This window comes from Chiloscyllium plagiosum, chromosome 11, assembly GCF_004010195.1.
Source record: "Chiloscyllium plagiosum isolate BGI_BamShark_2017 chromosome 11, ASM401019v2, whole genome shotgun sequence".
Taxonomy (NCBI): domain Eukaryota; kingdom Metazoa; phylum Chordata; class Chondrichthyes; order Orectolobiformes; family Hemiscylliidae; genus Chiloscyllium; species Chiloscyllium plagiosum.
Genome location: NC_057720.1, coordinates 23,412,812 through 23,435,066, shown reverse-complemented (window position 1 = coordinate 23,435,066; position 22,255 = coordinate 23,412,812). Strand labels below are relative to the sequence as shown.

Below are 22,255 nucleotides of genomic sequence, written 5' to 3'. Positions count from 1 at the left end.
CACCCCACTCCGGCCTATCACCCTCACCTTGACCTCCCTCCACCTATCACATTTCCAAAGCCCCTCCCCCAAGTCCCTCCTCCCTACCTTTTATCTTAGCCTGCTGGACACACTTTCCTCATTCCTGAAGAAGGGATTATGCCCGAAACGTCGATTCTCCTGCTCCTTGGATGCTGCCTGACCTGCTGCGCTTTTCCAGCAACACATTTTCAGCCAAGTTCTGAAAACAAGTGGAAACAATAAATAATCAGGTGTTTAAACAATGATGAAGTACTGATGCAAATTTACATGATCGTCTATATGTGTATTAGATCTTCCTGATAAAAGTGGTCTCTGACTTGCTTTGTGACTCAAAGATTGCTCTGCTTTCACTCTTACAAAGAGTTTATAGGTATCACTGCTATGAAAATATTTGTATGTGAATGATTTTTTTTCACTTTATAGATTTTAGTGTTGATTGGTTAAGAAATGAGGAAGAATTTAAATTTTTCTCTTCCACCATAAGTACTAAACATGGCTGTGAGAGAATATTTGTTCTCTTGAAGAGTTGTTATTCTTCAAATATTGGGGACTATGTGCATGATCGCGATGTGGAGCAAAGTGCTCGAACTGCATGCATTTTCCCCTTTTACCAAGTAATATTGACATTAAATGATCCCATATAAATTTCCAAATAAAAAGTCATTTGTGGAGGTCATGTAGCAGCCACAGAGTAATGCCAACAGCATGGGTTCAATTCCCACACTGGTTGGGATTATTCTGAAGGAATTTTCTTCTCAACCTCTCCCCTTACCTAAGGTGTGGTGACTCTCAGGTTAAACCAGCATCTGTTGTTGCTCTCTCTAATGAAGGAGCAGCCCTATGGTCTGGTAAGACTAGAGTTACCTTTACTAACTTATCCTCACTATACTTCAACAAATCAAATAAAAAGAATGACTCTCCATTACTATTCAGCTTTACAGCATAAATCTGTTAATATAAATTGCACTGTAGTATGTTAAGAAGCATAATTTCATTCTTTAACATAACAGATAAATATTATTATTAAATTATTGGTAAAATTGTCCCTACTTCTTGAGAATCAATTTGATTTCATTGTCTCTAATATAAATAATTGCAAGATTGTATAATCTCTGCCAGGTGCAGTTTGGAAAACACATTAATACTGATGTTGACTTCATATTAAACAAATAAATCTAAGGAAGCAATAGTGAGTAAAACAAATGGCAGCACTAATTTTTGCATTTAATGCTGACCTCATGTTTTTCCTTAGCCCACTCTGCTGCTATTATTATGGCAGAGCAGACTTGACACCCACCTAATGATTGTATTAGTGGGACAAACCATCCCACCAGAGGTCAAAGATATTTCCATAAATTAGGCAAGAACTTATGCCATTTACAATACCATTGTGTGGCTCCCATCTCTTGTGTAGGAGGCACAGATTCATAGTTATTAGCTGCAACATAAGTGCGAGATACATTTGTAACTAAAAGCTGAAGGATGCTATTGTTTTTGATAAAGACAAATTTGCAGCTAATAAAGCAGGATCAATTTTGGGGGAAAAAATTAATAAGACATTCTCAGAGCTGTTCCAACTTTGCCAAGGAACATCAGCTCCAAGAAATTTCCTGACCGTTGTCTGTCATTTTAATTTTAAGTGCCTCTCCTCATCCATCCCACAATAGTCTTTGTAGCATTGTGTGCCAAAGCTGCATGGTGCCTCTGGCAATCAATATACACTATGGCTCAAACTGTGGGAAATATGCTCTTTCAAGTATTTCATTCACATTTGTGGAATTGTAACACACCTGTCTATTTGCGTCATTTTAATGCACCCGTTGTCAGACCTGGATTCTACCCCAAATCCACCGCTATCTGCCCACATTGCATGGTTTTTCAACACTGGGAGAACAGATTTGTGTCCCTGTTGAATTTCTATGAAAGACAAAATGTAATTCAATGTTTTTAGAATCTACTGAGCTAGCAGCATTATACACCAAATGCATTCATTAGAAAAAAAAACTATTTTTAGCTATAATGATATCATCAGACTTCATGAGATAAAATGAATAAAAATATTTGAAATATTTTGAATGGACCAATACTTGCTTATATTAGCATTTTATACAATTAAATGTATAAATTAGACATTTTTAAATATGGTTAAATGGTTTCATAATTTTGAATTAATGTCTGAATTTGTAAAGCCAAATAGGTTATTTAAAATAATATATCTCAAATTGTAGAAACATTTATTACACAAATAAGAGGCCCAATGAACTGAACCATAGAATTATTGGAGTAGACTTGAAGAAATAATTGCTAATGCATTATGTTTTTCTTATTGATTGTTAGATAAGGTGTTGAGTAGATTTCCCATGTGTCTCCCTCTCAGACATCCCCAGTTCATCTCATTGGCATAGTCTTGTTCATGCTCCGAACAATGCAACTCTGCTTGGCCCAACCAAAACTGCTGCTATGGCCCTGCTCCTCAATAAAAGCAAACACTATTAACCTCCCTGATCAATGAACTACCTCACTAACTCTAACCATCCTTTCCAAGTTTCTTGAGTACTTTAATTCACAACTGCAAACACATCGCTTTCATACTTCCAGGTTTGAATTCTTTCAACTTAGCTTTCTGCCCTTTATATAATCCGAAATAACCCTAATTAAAGCATCTGTGACCTAGAGTGTTATTCCTCCTTGCCTTCAATCTCTATAGTTTTCAACACGGTTGGCTACACCATTCATCTCAAACATTTGTCCTCCTCATTGGTTTCATTCTAATCCATTTACTCATAGCCAAGCTGTCTTTAGTAAAGATTTCTATCCTCTTCCTCCAACAATGATTCCTTGTCAAACTTTTCATTACGTGTGTGTTAACGCTTTAGGACATTTTTAACACGCCCAAATCTTCACTCTCTGGATTGGCTCAGATGGGACGTATGCGGGGAGATGTGCCTCAGGATCCTCCAAAACCTTACCACACAGACATACTTGGAAATTTCCCAGGATATTTAAACAAGGAATGGGCTGATACCCTTCAGCCTGGGATCCCTTGCGAATATCTTTAGCACTAAGCTGAGGATGGAAACCTGGACAGGGTAGTTGGGATTTACCTATATACCTACCTCAGAAATGTTAGGCAGTTCAACATCTGATTTAACGATTGAGTAGCTCCTTAACCAACAACTCCCCTGAACACACTCCACCTGACTTGACTGATTGCCAACCTGACTGATTCAAATGGACGCAACTACCCACTTACCCACTCACCCACCTCTCCCACATCACCTGCCTTACCCACCCTCACTGACCTACTCATTGATCCACTCACGCATTGATACTCATCAAACCATCCACTAACCCACAATCATTCATTTAAAGGCTGGATCATTAAAATCTTATCTAGTACAACAATGACTACTATAAAAAAGGAACATATCTTCTCCATTTCTAAACTCTATTATGCTCACTGGACTTAACCTGGATGCACTGTGCTACTGTTAAATTTGATTAGGATTTTAGCGCTGTCATGAAGATAATTTCTTTTCTTCTGGAGGAGAAGGGATCACCTCATGAAACACTGAACTTAGTTTGCTTTTGTGAGAAAACACTTCTCCTTTGCCTTCCCAACCCAACTGCATTTCCATCTGATCTTTTTTTGGGTCAGGAAAGCCCTGGGTGCAAACCACACATGCACTTCTTCTAAAACCAGGGTTTCCATTATGAGTTTTCATCCCCAAGTTATTCTCTTGAGCTGGTGCAGCTTCAAGAAATTCAAACAAAAATCTCTCCTTTGGAGAATTTTGTGACCACTGGTGGAAGCCTGCAAAGGAATCTGGACATTCTGACAGTCACGTATTTCAACCCCTTTTATGTCACTATTAGATAATATATCATAAATTAGATCTGTTTTAATGTAGTAAATAGTCATAGGACTCTGTTCCACATGGTAGTGTAATCAATTTATTGATCACCATTGTTTAAATGTTGACTTGCATTGCATTACTTTTGGCAAAGAGAAAAAACACCATAATTCATTCAAGACAAGAAAAATGTGTTGACAAACACTCCAATCATGTTTTAGACTGAGATACAATATCCAAATATCATTTTTCTTTGAAAAAAATGTCTTACTGGTGAAGGTATAGGAAGGATCATCAAACGCTCCATTCTGTTGGATAACACAGTTTGCTTTGAAAGAGAAAAAAAATCACTGTTTGTTCTTTCTGGGGGATTACAGCTGAATTCTAATGCTTTGAAAACTGTGGTTACTATGAATTTGATCGGATTTGTTGTTATCACACGTAACTAAATACATGCGAGCAGTACAGGCAGATCATAGTAAGCAAGGACATACAGATCATGGGGTGCTGAGACAGACTGAGGCATACAGGTTACAGTGCTCAGAAGTGCGCAAAGCACAATCAACACAGTTTGAAGTTACAGAGTTCATTTATCAGCCTCAGAACAGCAGGGAAGAAGCTATTCTTGAACCTGTTGGTGCATATTTTCAAGCTTCCGTATCTTCTACCTGACAGAAAAGGTTGTAAGAAGGCGTCACCAGGATGGAAGGGGTCTTTGATGATGTTGGCAGCTTTCCTGCGGCAGTCCAAAGCTGGAAGGTTGGCTTCCGTGATGGTCTGTGCTGTGCGCACAGCCTTCTGTAGTTTCTTATGGTCCTGGGCTGAGTAGTTGCCATACCAGACTGTTATGCAGTCAGATAGTATGCTTCCAATGGTGCACCTGTAAAGGCTGGTGAGGGTCCTTATGGAAATGCTGAATTTTCTACGCTCCTAAAGAAGAGGCATTGTTGCGCCTTCTTTACCATCGCATCTACTTGGGAAGTCGAGGATAGGTTGTCAGTTATGGTCACTCACAGAAACGTGATGCTCCCAACCCTCTCAACCTCCATTCCGTTTGGGGGGGAGGGGGAGTTGTTGTCTGTCTTTCTTTCTGAAGTCAATGATCAGTTCTTTTGTTTGGCCGGCATTGAGAGAGGTGCTGTTATCATTGCACCACATCCCCCACCTCTCTATCTACCTCTGTATTCTAACCCAGTATCCTACTAGAGTGGTGTCATCAGCAAACATGTACATACTGTTCTTTCGGAATTTGACTACACAGTCATGGGTGTTCAGGGAATACATTAGGGGGTTCAGAATGCATCCTTGGGGGACTCCAGTGTTGAGGGTTATCATGGAGGAGGTGCAGTCGTCTACATTCACTGGACACTGGTTTCGGTCTATGGGTCAGGAAGCTGAGGATCCAGTTGCAAAGGGCAGAGCTGAGACCAAGGTCACAGAATTTTGAGATCAGTCTGGAGGGGATAATGGTGTTGAAGGAGGAGCTGTAGTCAATCAACAGGATCTGACATAGGTGTCCTTGCTGTCCAGATGTTCCAGGGATGAGCGCAGGGCTAGGGATATAGGGTCTGCTGTGGACCTGTAACATTAGTAGGTGAATTGCAGGGGATGGAGGCAGGCTAGGAGGCAGAGATGATGTGGGCTATGACCAGCCTTTCGAAGTACTTCATGATTATGGAGGTCAGAGCCAATGGTCATGAATTCTTGCTGAGTTCCCAAACCTCATGACTACTCAGATCTGCTGGTACAGTCAATTCCTGGGGTGATTGATAATGTTAAGAGGTTTTAATAATGTAATCAGTCTTGCTGCTGTTCTTGAAATTATAGCTGTTTATTTATGAAATTTAATATCTACTTGAGGAATTCAATTTTTTTTCCATAGGCTTAGTGTATATTTCTTTCTATGACCACACCTCACGAAAGATATGTTTTAAACGTAGAATATTTTTGGAGATTAGAGGTTAAATTATAAATTCAGGTTGCATTGTCTAAGGGTGTTTTCCCTCGAGTGTAGAAAATGAATGTGTAATATCATTGAAGTAGGTGAAGTGATTGAAAAATATGATTAGCCAGAGAGAAGCATGATGGCAGAGTTACAGGCAGACTGGCACTCATAAGTGGACAAGTGTTGTTATGGAATTAGTCAGAACTTTGACATTGGACCAGATGAGTTCAAGCTCTGCAAAATATCTTGTGCCAGGTTACTGCTGGAATCTTCCATGTTTCTTAATATTGACAATGGGTTTTCTGGCAGAGCCACCAAGGTACCTTGCATTTATCAGTCTTCTTCTGTGTATTGCCATATTGAAATCCTCATCCTCTGCAGCAACTACACCCTTTCAGCAAACTGCCATCAATGCTACATTCATTGCCTCCCCTGGCTGCAAGTCACTCATCCATGTCTTATTATGTGCAGACTCTTTTTAAGCTTTAATCATGTCTGTACCTTGTTAATACTTGAGAGGGTGAGTGTGAATGTGAGAACTAGTGTTCAGGTTTTTTTGTTCATCAGTTACTCCCTACTTTTCCAGGTCTTAGTCTATCGGTACTGCCTGGTCAGGTTACAATTCTTGGACATCTAGAATCATAGAATCATAGAAGCCCTACATGTGGACATAGGCCTTTCAGTCCCACAAGTCTACACTGACCATCTGAAGAGTAACCCACCCACACCTATTCCCCTACTCTGTTATCCTATATTTACCCTTGACTAATGCACCTAACCTACACATCCCTGAACACTGTGGGCAATTTAGCATGGCCAATTCATCTGACCTGCACATCTTTGTATTGTGGGACGAAACCAGAGCACCCAGACAGAACCCACGCAGACACAAGGAGAATGTGCAAACTCACACAGACCCAGTTGCCCTAGACTGGAATTGAACCCAGGTCCCTGGACCCTCTGATGAGAAGGAGAAAGGTAGGAATGTAGGATTGTTTTGGGGGAAGCAAGAGTCTCATCTTTATACCATGCACAGCTTTCGATAATAAAGCAGAATGAGACAAGGGAGAGATGGGGAGAGACAGCGAGAGGACTATGTCTCAACTTAGGTAATATGTTGAGACATAGTCTCAGCATCACCAATGGCCACAGCCTCAGTTCTTAGCACTCCAATTACTAGGTTGTACTAGTTCCCTAGCCAACAATGGCTGACTTACCTTACGGGAATTCAAAGTTTGCACAAATACAGGAGGCTAAGCAGATGTAAAAAGTAACTTACCTAAATTGACACTTGGAGACTGTGCAGTGAGTGTGAATACTTAAATCCAAGAATCTGAGCAGTGATCTCCAGCTGAAATCTAGACAAGTTGGCATTTATTACTCAATTTAAAGATAGCAGTAATTTGAAGGGTATTTTTCAGATTTTGTAATCCTAGCTGATGTATTCACTGAAATATAGGCACACAGGCTACATAATTTTTTTAACAAAACAGAATTTTATTGCACAAAAGAAGATAAACAAACCAAGCCATCTAAATATAGAACATAGTTGGAAAGATTTTTTAAAGAAAACAGCAAAGAAAAGTCTCATCTATTCTCTAACACTATTAGTTTACAGTTTGTCAAATCTAGAGAAATTATTCTTCCATATCAAAACTTTGGGTTAATTGCTTCTCTTTAATTTTTTCCTCTGAACTGTGAACATCTTCTAACATGAATAATCAAAGTTTAGACTTTTCCAATCTTTTAATAATCTGCTGATTTCTAACCAAACATCCATGGTATGTAAGTTCCACAAGTTAAACTTCAATACCAAGGTAACTGAGCTGTGTTTGAACTGTTCTATATTCCTTTCTTGAAGAGAAATTTCCTTCTCAACTCAGTCAGGTCTTTTCCAAAACAGCCCTAAAAGCTTTCAATCTCTAGGATTTTTTAAAAATTAAAACTCAAACATTGATTATTGTAAACCAAAAATAAACTAATTCCTTCAAGGTTTGCTCCCTGAATAACCATGCATTATAAATAATCTTTCACTAACTCCCAGGGGACTTGCAGTGATCTGTTCTCTCACACTTGTGGATTAGATCACAATTCCAAAAAGGACTCTTTGGCCATTGTTAATCTTTTTAAAGCAAAAATAACTAACACCCATAGTCCACTATTTTAAGTAAAGTATCCTTGACCTCTCTGACGACTGGAAGTGTGGGGAAATAATCAGAGACAAAGCAGAAGCTGTCTCCATTCATGGCTATTTTGGACCAAGGAACAGACAGAATCTTGTACAGGTGTAGAGATTCTCTATGTTGCTGTGGCTGTTAACTCTGGCATTCTTTGCACATTTTCATGCACTTTTTAATTAAGATCTGGTTAATAGGCCATATGACATGCCCATCATCTTATCTAATCTATGGCCAAATGTCCTTGTTGCAATTATGACAATAAGGCAGAGAACTTTGGTGCCACTACCAAGTGGTGTGATTGACCAACAATTTCAGTACACATAATTCAGAAGTTAGACAGAGAGGATATTTGCATTAGCTCGCGTGTCAATCTTGGTTTTGAATTTGTGTTTGCTAGTTTTCTTTGAACAAATAATTTTGATTGTGGTAAAGGTTTCTAATTTGTTGACTTTGTCCATACAATGTGTTACATGCACAAAGTGGAAGGCCTATTTGTCCTCTGGTTGGAAAATTATTCATTCTTGATGGAATTTGATTCAAATCTGGTTTGCTGTGAATTTTGTGTATTGACTTATAATTATGCAACTCTGTGACATATTTTTTACAGCTATTGCCAAAAGGCAACACCTGTACTTTGTTTCATTGTTCTTCTATGTAATCTCCGGTAGCGTTTTTGGAGACAGATCGATTGAATCGGACAGCCCAGAATCCTCTTGCATTATGTGGCTTGCACCGATCTTGAAATACAGATTAGCTTTTTAGTGGTTGTGATGAACTACATGCAACGTGATTTCTTTTAGTGTCCTGACTACCATGTCTGTACAGTTTGCTGCATCTAATGCTCATTGGTGTTATAGTCCAGCTGCAATGGCTTCATAGTTTCTGCCTTTTGCTACCACTGAATGAATACTATGATCTTTCTTTTCTTCCAAAAGGCCTTTTTAGAATACTTCAATAGCTGATAAACTAATCACCAACTCCATTGTCCAAACTGACAGCCCAGCCTCTGATAAATGACATTTGATGTCCTTATTACAGTTTCTACTGACAAATTGATCTATTGTTTCCTGTAGCGTTTGTCTGTAGAATGTCAATTCAAAATGATGAACTCAAAGCTGATACTTACTTGCTACTGGGCTTCTAGGATTTTCCAGAAATTTGTGGGATATTTCTGGGTCCTCTTCAGATGAGCTCAAGGTATTGACTCTATGCAATCCTTTTTTATTTAAGAACTGCTTTCAGTATCTTCAGAATTTGTTTAACCAGTTCTGCAATTGCTCGTCAATGGAACATTGCTGCATCCTCTGTTTAAAAAAGATGTCGACTCAGTTAGGAAATCTGTGGCATTCCAGTTCATGATGAGGGATGAAGTATCCATCCTCTTAATGTTTGTTTGTCTCTTCACTTTATATTTAACTTACATGTTCCTTTTGTACTTTCAGCATGGTATTTAATGTTCCTTCCTCTCTTGTTTTGGATTGATGTATCTTTTAGGGTTCATTCGGTTGATTCTGCATTGTTCCTAAATACAGAGCACTTCCCTCTTCATCATTTGAATTTTGGCATACTTTCTGTTGCTCATCATGGAGCTGATTGCCAAGGACCATTCACATTTGAAACAGACTTTAGGCAGGGCAAATTTGATTCAGCTCACTGCTGCGGGAACCTGACCACCTCATAGTTTGTGAAGAAATCTTATTCAATGTTCCGACCTATGGGACATTCTCAATAGTTGCTGGATTTTGTTTGTTGCTGTTTCCTTTTGGCATTTAAATTTGTAAGACTGGTTTCTTTCTTATCATTTTTTCAAAGAAAAAAGTGGTCCAACTGCATACCATGTACTAATATCCTTGTGTTATCTAAATGAGTGGAATAAATAAAGTCAATAACCAGTGTTTGGAGAAGTCAGAGGTAGATTCTTTATGCAGAGAGTTGTGAATGCATGGAATGCGTTGCCAGTTGTGGTGGTGGAAGCAGAGTCATTGAGGACATTTAAGTGACTATTGGACATACACATGGATAGCAGTGAGTTGAGGGATGCATAGGTTGTTACTATATTTTACATTAGGATTAAACCTCGGCACAACATTGTGGGCCAAAGGGCCTGTTCTGTGCTGTACTTTTCTATGTTCTAAATAAGGTTTGTGGATTCTGTTTAAGTTATAACTCATATAATATATACTTGACAGAGTAATCTCCAGACACAGCCTATGCCTTTTGAGTGCTACAGCGCAGAGCACTTGTAATCATGTGAAAACACCATTTAATAACTTGGCTTATTTGCATGTTTCTTAATGACTAATTTACCAAAATCCATAATGAAACAGACTAAGACAATAAATAAATTTATTTAAATGTTACATTCTCCCCTTACCTCAAACCTCAAATATCCAACAATCCTGGGAGCAATGCTTGAATCCTGCCTGACATAATGCATTTCTTAAGTATTTTATTTGAAAAATCTTTCACTTATTGACATTTACCAAAATTAATTATAATCAATTAAATAAAAGCATTGGAAATTTTAATTTCATTACTGGAACTTCTTTATTGTATTTGTTCATGATTCACTGAAATGTCAGAAGACTATATTTGGCTGTAGCACATATCATGTGGTTGCTGGTACAAGATGCAGGAGTGAAGTGACATAGTATAGTGTTATATAGCAATACATGCACCCCTTTAATGGATCACTGTCTCAGTCCCTGCAAGTGTCCGATAGTTATGAGGTCATTGCAAGCTGTGTGGATGAGAGTGGGAACTCTTGGGAGGACGAGTGAACTGATCCTGGCATTTTGGAACCAGTCAAGAACATAGCCGTGGTAGGGCGGTCAAGAACATAGTAGTGTTAGGGGGTAGTATGAAAAGGGAGGTAAATACTGTTCTCTGCAGCAATGAAAGTGACTCCTTAAGGACTGCCTGCCTCATGCCAAGATTATCTTCTCAGCGTTAGAGAGGAACTTGGAGTGATACACAGTTGTTGTCATTCACGTTGGTACCAATGACATAGATAGGAAGAGAAATGAGGTTCTGCTGAATGAATTTGAACAGTTAGCAGCTAAATTAAACAGCAACACCTTCAAAGTAGTAATCTCAGGATGATTACCCTTGCTACCGGAAAACTAGCATAGAATTAAAAAAGGAGAAAGTGAGGACTGCAGATGCTGGAGATCAGAGCAGAAAATGTGTTGCTGGAAAAGCGCAGTAGGTCAGGCAGCATCCAAGGAGCAGGAGAATCGACGTTTAGGGCATGAGCCCTTCTTCATTCCTCAAGAAGGGCTCATGCCCGAAACGTTGATTCTCCTGCTCCTTGGATGCTGCCTGAACTGCTGCGCTTTTCCATCAACACATTTTCAGCTAGAATTAAAAAAGGCCAAGGATATAAATGAATGGCATGAAGTTTGGATGGGAGGAATAGGCTTTGGCTCATGTGGCAATGACAACTCTATTGGGATAGGAGGTAGCTGTTCCAGTGGGATGGAATTCACTGGAACTGTGCTGAGACCAGTGATCAAGTGAATTAAATAATTGGACTGGTGGAATTGGACCTGCAGGTCTGACAATAGACGGTAATAATGCAGAACTCCAACTCTGAATGGCCCAAGTGAAGGTGTTCATCCCACTCAACTGAGATTGGTTGACCTCCTTCACTTATTGTACCAGTGCCCTCTGACTGACAACAGTCCTCTTGGATTTGAGAAAGGGGATGGTGGGGGTTGTTTGACCAACCAGGTCGCATCCTCTACCTGTATTCACCTATCCTCACCTCACCATCCTGCCCCCTCCATCCCATTTATTTACTTCTCCACCTCTTGATGCTGCCTGGCTTGCTGTGTTCTCCCAACCTCCTGCTTGTCTACCTTGTAATCCAGCATTGTCAGTTTTTTTGTCTCTATGATGATATGGTAGGGTAGTGCATATCCCATGCCAAACCCATGGACACAGGGTGCAGGCAATCTAGTGCTGGCTGTCCAAGATAGAAATCGCCAGATACCCACCTCTGACTTTCATCTGAAGAAGTGTCGTTTCTTTCCACCATGTGGCAGAATAGGAAGCTGCGGATAAATGAGGTGAGAAAAGGTAACAGTGATATGTAGATGCATAAAAATATACTTCTTGCCCCTCCTTGGCGAGAGTCTTGTTCTCACCAAGGAAAATTTAGCTTTTATTTCTCTTGACATCAAAATTATCTTTTTTTAAATCTTGTCTCATTTTCCGAACTGACTGGCCATTGCCGACATTGTTCAGGGGTTGGCAAAATTACACCCAATGATTGAATTGAATGCTCATGCAGGCTCATTGATCTGAATAACCTATTCTTGTTTCAATGCCCTTTTATCAGTAGATCTGATGTGGAATAGTTGTGTGCAAATCATCAGTTACACTGAAGTTTCAGCAATTATTTTGCATCTATAAAATTTTCATGATGTTATTTAATTTTAAGCTTACCACTTTTCCATAGAGATTGATTATGTTCTGTGTGTGCAAATAGGATTTAACTGGGATTACCATTACAAATACATATCCAGTTTGTACCTGTTGCCTAAATACAACCATACACCTATTGAATCTAGTAACCATCACAAATATCGAAAGAATGACCCTTGTCATTCAGACGAAGCCATCTCCACTTTTAGGGCAAAGCCTTTATCATGTCTTGTGTGAGCCAAATCAAATCCATGGAGTTTGTTTCTGTGAGTTTACAGAGAAAGGGGAATGTTATGCTATAGTTAAATCAGAGGAGGATTTAAAAAATAATTGTGAGAAATAAATATTCAGAACATTGCATTAAAATCAAGAATAACATAAAAAAGTGGAATGCTATTAAACACGTGGTGAAGATCTCAGTAGGGGCAAATAGATTTTTTGAATTGGCAGAATCCACAATGAACTTCTTTTGTTTTCCAGTAATATCAATCATTTGCATATAGGTATAAGAGTCACGAGCTTGATAATAACGGCGATTTTCTTATTTGAACAAATAAGTATAGGAGGATCTTCAAAAATCAATTCATGGGAAGTGGGCATCACAGTCTACGTCAACGTTTATTAGCTATTCCTAATTGTGAATTGCCCTTGAGAAAGTGGTAAGGTCATGTGGTGTTGGTACATCCACTATTGGGAATGGAGTTCCAGGATTTTGACCCAGCAACAGTGAAAGATTACCAATATAGTTTAGAGTGAGGAATAGTGTCAAGGTTAGGATGTGTGTGTGGTTTGGTGGGAAAATGCAGGTGGTAGTACCTTATTGTATTTCTATGGGATTGAGGTCACAAACCTGGAATGCACTGTTGAAGGAACCTTGATGAGTTGCTGCGATGCATCTTGTAGAAACCTTGTACTGAAGCCACTGTGAGGAAGTTATAACTGCAGATGCTGGAGATCAGAGTCGAGAGTGTGGTGCTGGAAAAGCACAGCAGGTTAGGCAGCATCCGAGGAGCAGGATAATTGACATTTCAGACATAAGCCCTTCATCAGGAAGCCACTGTGCATTGGTGATGGAGGAGGTGAATATTGAAGGTGGAAGATGCTGTGCCAATCAAGTCAACTGCTGTGTCCTGAATGGGATTGAACTTTTTTAAGTGTTGGAGCTGTACTTATACAGGCAAGGAGAGAGTACTCCATTACACACTTGATTTATGCTGCATGGGTAGTGGAGTTGGGAGGTGAATTACTCACCGCAGGGATGCCGATGGTGATGTCCAGGACATTGCTTTTGTGAGCATACCTTTATCAGGCTGTTGCTTGATTAATCTTTGGAACAACTCTCCTACTTTTGGTACAAGTCCTCAGATATGAGCTAGGAAGACTTTTCAGGATTGCAAAAGCTGAGTTTGCTACTGCCATTTTTAACATTATTGATGTAAAAATGGTTTAAGAACTTAAACTGTGAAAGATTGTTTTCACTACCTAGTGAACCAGTAGCAAGGGTTAAAGACTTAACCTCATAAGAACAAAAAGGCAAGTTAGAAGAGCTTCTCTTACATGTGTGATCATAAAGGCATACGAATGAGAAAAACAAGTGATTGTTGAAGGAAATGGTCAAATAATTAAAAATGAGTTGGATAGGCATTTAAAAAAAGGAAAATCATAAAAGGACACATGGAAATTAAATTACTTAACTTAGGTTAGATCTTGCACTGGCAAGCCTCCTTCTGTGTTGCAATTTTCATGATTCCAGAAGGTCAAACAAGTTTTTCTTTTGGCCCCATGTTGACATTCATTCACTATCACTGGGTCAAAATGCTGGAACTCCCCTTCTTTTGCATTGAATGTATTGGAATTTAAACCATGAAATGTAAGTTTGAATGCAAAACTCTACATTATACAAATTATGACTACAAATTAAAAAATGGTTACAAAATAAACTAGCACAAGATCAAAGTACTCTGGATGATGAAAATCTGAAACAGAATCAGAAAATGTGGGGAAAATCAACAGATGCTTCCAGATTTACCAAGTATGTCCAATATTTTCCATTTTTGTAATGTTTCATCATGGTCTCATGTGGGATCTTCGAGTACTGATGCAAAATAAGGTCATTCTTCCCTGTAAATGTAAACCATTTTTTATTGACATACTTGGTGTAATGGTATGGCTATGAACTAGGGGTTTCAAGCTGAAGAGGACCAAACTTCTTTCTGGAAGACTAAAGAATGAGCACTGAGGTTACAATAGTAATGCCGCTTACCTTAGAGGCCCATCTACATAATCATCAAACCTGATCACTACATACGTTAAGTAATCTGCTGCTCATTGGTACAACAGAAAAGGTCACTAGAGCATGAACATAACCATATCATAAACATAAGCCTGTCTGTTAAATTTTAAGAAGAGTAAATGAATGAATTAAATCAGCTAAATGTATGATTCCTTAATATAGCCCAGGGAGAAAAGTTTGAATCGAGCACTCTTTCAATTTTGCATTTCATTCAGCAAGTGATCTATTGATACAAATTTGTTATAGTCTCATCACTTAATCGAAATTAAAAACAATCTCAATGCCTCTAATTGAATCTGAAATTAATCAATAGTCAAAATAACAATCACAGTATTGTTTTTTCTCCATTTAAAGCTGTTCAAAGCACATATTCAACCTGCCAAGAAATTCACTTCTTAAATACCTAAAGAATAAATTATTGATTCAGTTACTGTATAAATGCAAACTTTGAATATACAGAGAAGTGTGGTAATCTCTATGTTTCCATTATGCTGATAGAATTTATATATACGGGATGAATGGGCTTTTCTTATCCATAGAATCCCTAGAGTGTGGAAAGAGGCCACTCTAAGCCTCCTTTATCTTATGGCCATGGATTTTCATAGCTCATGGGAATGCAGTGGCAATGGGAGGGACACTCCCATTTTTCTCAGTTCCATAGGAAGAAAAACATTTTGTTTAAAAATGTACATTTTAGTAGCAAGAATTGTTAGACTGCAAAAACCACATCAGAACTGTATATAGCAGCTCAGATACCAACCAACTTCAGTCACTGAGAGTCCTTAATCAAGCAATAAGCAATAAGAATTAGGGACTTAAGGCATGTCCAATGCAGCTGCCAAGGATGCCTAAGCACTATCTGTGTCCTAAGTGATTTTGTATGTGTTTCAGGTCAGTTTATGGGGTAAAGTTTTGAAAATAGATCTGTTTTGATTTTGTACTCTGCCTGTAAAACTGATACAAGGAGGGCCAAATTCTAACTTTGCATTTCTCTGTTCCTTATAACTTCTGAACCTATTGTTAAGTTTACAACTACACAGCTACATAAATACTTCCTTTGAATACCTCACCATCAATCTACAATGATCTCTGTGGCATTTCCCAATGTTAATTTGAATTTGGTACCAAGTCAAGGGGATCTCCAGACATCCAGCCACAGTGATATCATTTAACAGGGTAAACAGTTGGATGCATTGAAATAATTTCATAGCACCAAACTAGCAAGTAAGAGGCATTGGTTCTTATTCATTTTTATAGCTTTTCATGGACAGTGATATAATTGATTGGAACACATATTTTAAACACTGAAATATTTCAATAAACTTTTGAAAGTGTTAGAAGTTTTGGAATTATTAACAGAAATTTAAAAAAATCATTTTGCACAAATATAACATTTATTTTTCAAGGCCAAAGAGTTTGTTTTGTGACAGTTATGAGTTATGAGTTAGTACATTGATCAGTATTCAGTTACAACTTATTAATAAGGCATAAGCTCTTCGTAGGGATGAGAATTTAACAGCTTAAAGCTTAACAGTTCAGTAATGTTTGACCGATTGCAGTAGGATGGGATTTCAACAGTGCACCTTTTGAAAAAGCAAAGTACCTTTTGCAATAATGTTTGTAGTTCCGTGCTTAACTGCACATGTACCAACTCAACAAATTGTTATCAATTTCAAAGGAGTAATGATGATGAACATAGATAGTTTCATTGCTATTACAATTTCAACAGGCAGGCAAAAATATTTTTCATAATTGACAGTTAAAAACAATTTTTCACAATTAAAGTAAAATTAGTGGTGGCCTTCTTTAATTTGAACGTGTTGATGTATTTGTAAGAAAAAAAGTTAAGAGATTTAATCTCTTAACTCAAATGCTGCAATTTGTACTGTTACATTTCTTTTTTTTATTTTACATGTGAAAAGGTTGCATGTGTGGTACATAACTTTAAGGGAAGAAATACGATAAATGAAAAACTACAGCCTGACAACGTGATGGAGATCCCTTTGATTACTCTACCACATGTGGAAAGTCCATTAGGAAAATTAAGTGCTGTACAGGTATGTTATTAGAAGATTCATTTTTCAAATTAAATTAGAACATGCATTTACAAGAGAACAGATTTTCTACAATGGTATGTTTTAAGTAAGCTTTCTTACTTTGCCTAAATAGGTGTTTACTTTTTCAGGATCAGATTGATAATTTAGTCTTGGAGGACAGCAGTCTTATTATTGAAAACTTTAGATGTGCTCACAACCTCAATTCCCTCAGTAATACTCAGCAGTAGCTACTGCAATCAGCCTTCCTCAGTTGGAATGAGATCTCAGCTTTGAGTAGCCATTCCAGTTAGGTGGCATTCAACTGTATTCAGAAAGAACTATGGGCATTCCAGAATTTAAATCCCTCAACATGAATGAGGTGCCTTTGGAGGCACACCCTGTAACTCAGTCGAAATGTTAAGATTGGGTCTGAGAAGCAATTTCTTGTGATCCTCATGCTGACATCTTCTTGTGAGTGCTGTATGTGAGCCACCCACTTCATCCAGGAGCTAGCTTATCCAGAATCTTTCCCTGAGCAATAAGGGAGGAGATGTTCTGGTGGTGCCAAGTCAAGAGGATCTCTAGACATCCAGCCACAGCGATATCATTAAACAGGGTAAACAGCTGGATACATCAAAATATTCTTATTTCACCAAACCAGCATGTAAAAGGCATTGCTTCTTGTTCATTTTTATAGTTTTTCATCGACAGTGATATAATTGATTGGAACACATATATAGTAATCCAGAGACCTCGGTAATGGCCTGGGACTCAAGTTTGAATCCCGCTATAGCAGATAGTGGAATGTAGATTCAATAAAAATCTGGAATTAAGAGTTTAATGTCAATTGTTGAAAAAAAAACCCATCTGGTTTATTAATGCCCTTTAGTGAAGGAAACTGCCATCCTTACCTTGTCTGGCCCATAGGTGACTCCAGATCTACAGCAACATGGTTGACTCTTAACTTACCTCTGGGCAATTAGGGATGGGCAATAATGCTGGCCTAGCCAATAATATCCTCATCCTCTGAATGGATTAAAAAAAGGAAAGGCCTTTCAGATGGAGATTTGCTTTTCAACAGGGTTTGCAAAAGTTTTGATAAAACATATTTCTCTGCAGTCCATTTTTGCTGTTCTACATATATTTCTGTAATCTTCTAATACAAAAAATGTTGGAGACACTGAATAGGTCTGGCAGTTTCTGTGGAGAGAAGGCAGAGTTCACTTTTCATGTTCAGTGATCCTTCTTGAGAACTGCTGTCTGATTGAATCCCGACTTTGCCACCAGACAAGGGTGGTTCTGTTGTTGTCTGACCTCTACACTGTGAGGCTGAGCACCAGCTCTTGGACACCTCCTCCCATCTACCCCTAGATCATGACCTCTCTATTGAACACTAGTCTATTGTGTCCATAAAGGTCAGAATTCTCATTGTATCTAGTGATCTCTCCCACACAATCTCCAAGCTCACAGTCCCTCAGCCTGTGTCTACCTTCGCAAAATCCACAAAAAGTACTGTCTGGGCAAATCCACTGTTTCTGCCTGCTCCTACCACACAGAACCCATCAGTTCCTACCTCGAATCCATTCTTTCTCCCCTTTTCCAGCCCCTTCCCACTTATATTCACAATTCCTCTGATGCTTTAGGTCAGTTTCAGAATTTCCAGTTTGTGGGCTCTAGCTGCCTCTGCTTTACCACGGATATACAATCCCTTTACACATCCATCTCCCATCAGGATGGTCTCAGGGCTCTCCACTTCTTCCAGGAAAAAAGGCTTGAACTGTCCCCATCCACCATCACCCTGCTCCCACTTGGCCGAACTCATCCTCAACCTGAACAACTTCTCTATTAATTCCACTCTTTCTTCAGATCAAACGTGTGACCATTGGTACCCTCATGGGCCCTAGTTATACACGTCTCTTTAGGGGTGTGTAGACCATTCTTTGTTCCAGCCCTATTCCAGAACACTTTCTCCAGAACATTGATGAAATATTCAGTGCTGCTTCCCTCTCTCATCCGGAATTTTTGCTTTGAATTTCCACCCTACCCTCACCTTCATCTGGTCCATGTCTGACTCCTTCACTTCCTTGATATCTCTGTTTCCATTTCTGGGGTTAGGCTGGTCACCGATATCCACTACAAAATCATCAACTCCCCCTGTTACCTTGATTATGCATCTTCACACCTTGCTTCCTGTGTCGACTCTATTCCATTCTCCCAGTTTCTCCGTCTCCATCGCCTCTGTTCTGACGATGTCAATTTTGACAAGTGGATTTCCAAAATGTCCACCTTTTCCTCAATATGTGGTTGACACTGCCCTCAGCCCGACTTCGGCCCTCAACACCTCTCTTCCCTCCCCAACACCGACAGACACCCCCGGTACTTACTTAGAAGCCTCCACAACATCAATATTCAAAGGATCATCAGCTGACATTCCTGCCACCACCAGAGGGATGCCACCTCCAGGTGCATATTCCCTCCCCTCCCTTGTCAGCATTCTGCCTTTACTCCCAATGCATTCCTTCACCTTCACACCATCTTCCCTTGCAATCACAGAAGGGGTAACAGCTGTCCATATACTTTCTCCTTCCCCACAATCTAAGGTCCCATATACCCCTTCCAGCTGCAGCAGCAATTCACCTGCATTTTTCTCAATCCAGTCTATTACATTTGCCGCTCTCAATGTGGTCTCTTTTACACAAAACACAGATTGGGTGACCAGTTTGCAGGAGACCTATGTTCTGTCAATAAAAATGACCGCGAAATTTCTGTTGCCTACCACTTCAACACACCACCTTGTTCCCTGGTCAACATCTCTGTCTCAGACAAGCTCCAGCGAAGCTCTGTACAAGCTAGAAGAACAGCACCTCATTTTCTGCTTGAGGACTCAGCAGTCTTCAGGATCAATGCCAAGTTCAATAATTTTACGGCTTGAACTCATTCTCCCATGTCCTTTCCCTAACCCCCACACACCAGACCTTTTTATCTAATGGGCTGTCGCCCATTGTTAGTTATTAATATTCCCCATTAACAGTGAGTGATTTTCCCAGGCTGATCTCTACCTAGTCCTTTGTCTACTCAAATGCTATGTTCGCTCTTTCTGGCTACCATCTCCATTATTTACTCCTGCCTTCAAAAAAACAGTTCTGAAGAAGGATCATTAAACCCGAAATATTAACTCTGCTTTCTTTCCATAGATGCTGCCAGACCTGCCGACTTCCTCCATAAATTTCTGGTTTTGTTCTGCAATTCTTTGGGTATTTTTATAATGCATTCTTCAATGTTGTTGGATGTTCACTAGCAGGGGGAATTGGGTTAAGAGCTGTGAGGTTATGCTGCAGCTCTACAGAGTCCAGTTTAGACTACAATTGGAATATTGTGTTCAGTTCTTGTTATCTCATTATAGGAAGAATGTGGAAGCTTTAGAGAGGGTGCAGAGGAAATTTACCAGGATGCTGCCTAGACTGGAGGGCATGTCTTATGAAGAAAGGTTGAGGGAGCTAGGGTTTTTCTCATTGGAGCGAAGAGGATGAGAGATGACTTGTTAGAGGTGTACAAGATGATGAGAGGCATAGGCAGAGTGAATAGTCAGAGACTTTCTCCAAGGGTAGAAATAGCTATCACAAGGGGACATAATTTTAAGGTGATTGGAGGAAGATTTAAGGGTGATGTCAGAGGTTGGTTCTTTACACAGAGAGTGGTGGGTGCATGGAATGCACGGCCAGTGGTGGTAGTAGATCAGATACATTAGGGATTTAAACAACTCTTGGATTGGCATATGGATGACAGTACAATGAAGGGTATGTTGGTTAGTTTGATCTTAGAGTAGGATAAAAGGTCGGCACAACATCGAGAGTTGAAGGGCTGTGCTGTGCTGTACTGTTGTATGTTCTATGTTCTATAGCCAGTCCTTAGTAAACATTGAGAGTATTGTTATGGAGGCCTATGAAAATAAGCACAAAGGAGATGTTGATTTCAGTTGGAAATTACATTTAGTGTTACACTGTGATGTCTGAATAGCCTAAAATCATGTTTACATAATAAATTAATTTAAGAGAATACAATTGTCAGCTTGCCAAAATAAATATATCATGTCATATTTCTTATTTGACTTGGCTTCTAAGCCACACTGACAAAATTGCATTGTCGAGAAAAGATTTACAAGGATGTTGCCAGGGTTGGAGGATTTGAGCTATAGGGAGAGGGTGAATAATCTAGGGCTGTTTTCCCTGGAGCATTGGAGGCTGAGGGATGACCTTAGAGAGATTTATAAAATCATGAGGGGCATGGAGAGGGTAAATAGACAAGGTCTTTTCCCTGGGATGGAGGAGTCCAGAACTAGAGGGCATAGGTTTAGGGTGAGAAGGGAAAGACGCAAAAGAGAACTAAGGGGCAACGTTTTCATGCCGAGGGTGGTGCATGTGTGGAATGGCATGGCAGAGGAAGTGGTGGAGGCTAGTACAGTTGCAACGTTTAAAAGGCATCTGGATGGGTCTATGAATAGGAAGGGTTTGGAGGGATATGGGCCGGGTGCTGGCAGGTGGGACTAGATTGGGTTGGGATATTTGGTTGGTATACCTCACTGGGGTGAGCAACATTGCTTCTAAGCTGTGCACGCACACAGCTGCTCTGAGGGTCCGTGCACAGCGATCGATGTGTTAACAACATGCGCAACATTAACGTTGGCTTCTAGAAGTCACTGCCACACACAGACCTTGGAGGTCAGTACAGAAGGAAATAAAGGGGAACACTGCTAGTAAGGCCAACATTTATTGTCCATTCCTAATTCCCTTGAACTGAGTGGGTTGCTGGGCCGTTGGAGGCGTAAAATCATAGAGTCATAGAATCCCAATAGTATGAAAGCAAGCCATCCTGCCCATCCAGTCAGCACCGACCCAAACATAGTTAAGAGTTAATCAAATTGATGTGGACCTCGAGCCACACATAGATCAGACTAGCTAAGGATGGCAGATTTCATTTCCTTATTCATTAGTTAACCATATACGTTTGACAAAAAATGATGATAGTGGTCATTATTACTGAGATATTACTGCTAATATCAGATTTATTTACTGAATTAAATTCTGCCAACTACTATGATGGGATTTGAATCTTACACCTTGATCTGTTGTAATGCTTCTAACTGTGGTCATCCCACAACATATATGCAATTCCAGAACAAAGGAAAGAAGGCAGCTTGGGAGTTACTATTTTCTTTCAATTACAGTCATAGAGTCATAGAGATGTACAACATTAAAACAGACCATTTGGTCCAACCCGTCCATGCCGACCAGATATCCCAACCCAATCTAGTCCCACCTGCCAGCACCCGGCCCATATCCCTCCAAACCCTTCCTATTCATATACCCATCCAAATGCCCCTTAAATGTTACAATTGTACCAGCCTCCACCACATCTTCTGGCAGCTCATTCCACACACATACCACCCTCTGCATGAAAAAGTTGCCCCTTAGGTCTCTTTTATATCTTTCCCGTCACAC

General features: G+C 39.5%; 1 protein-coding gene across 3 annotated transcripts in view; it reads left to right on the top strand.

Moving 5' to 3' along the window:
• Positions 1-22,255, top strand: part of LOC122554216 (phospholipid phosphatase-related protein type 5-like) — a 142,867-nt gene that overhangs the window by 100,496 nt on the left and 20,116 nt on the right. For 2 of the 3 annotated variants that reach the window (XM_043698877.1, XM_043698876.1), the window contains exon 6: positions 16,644-16,778. The exons of the other annotated variant lie outside the window; for it this stretch is intronic. In XM_043698877.1, the coding sequence (XP_043554812.1) occupies positions 16,644-16,778 (135 nt within the window). The remainder of the gene's footprint in view (positions 1-16,643; positions 16,779-22,255) is intronic. 3 annotated transcript variants of the gene reach the window in all.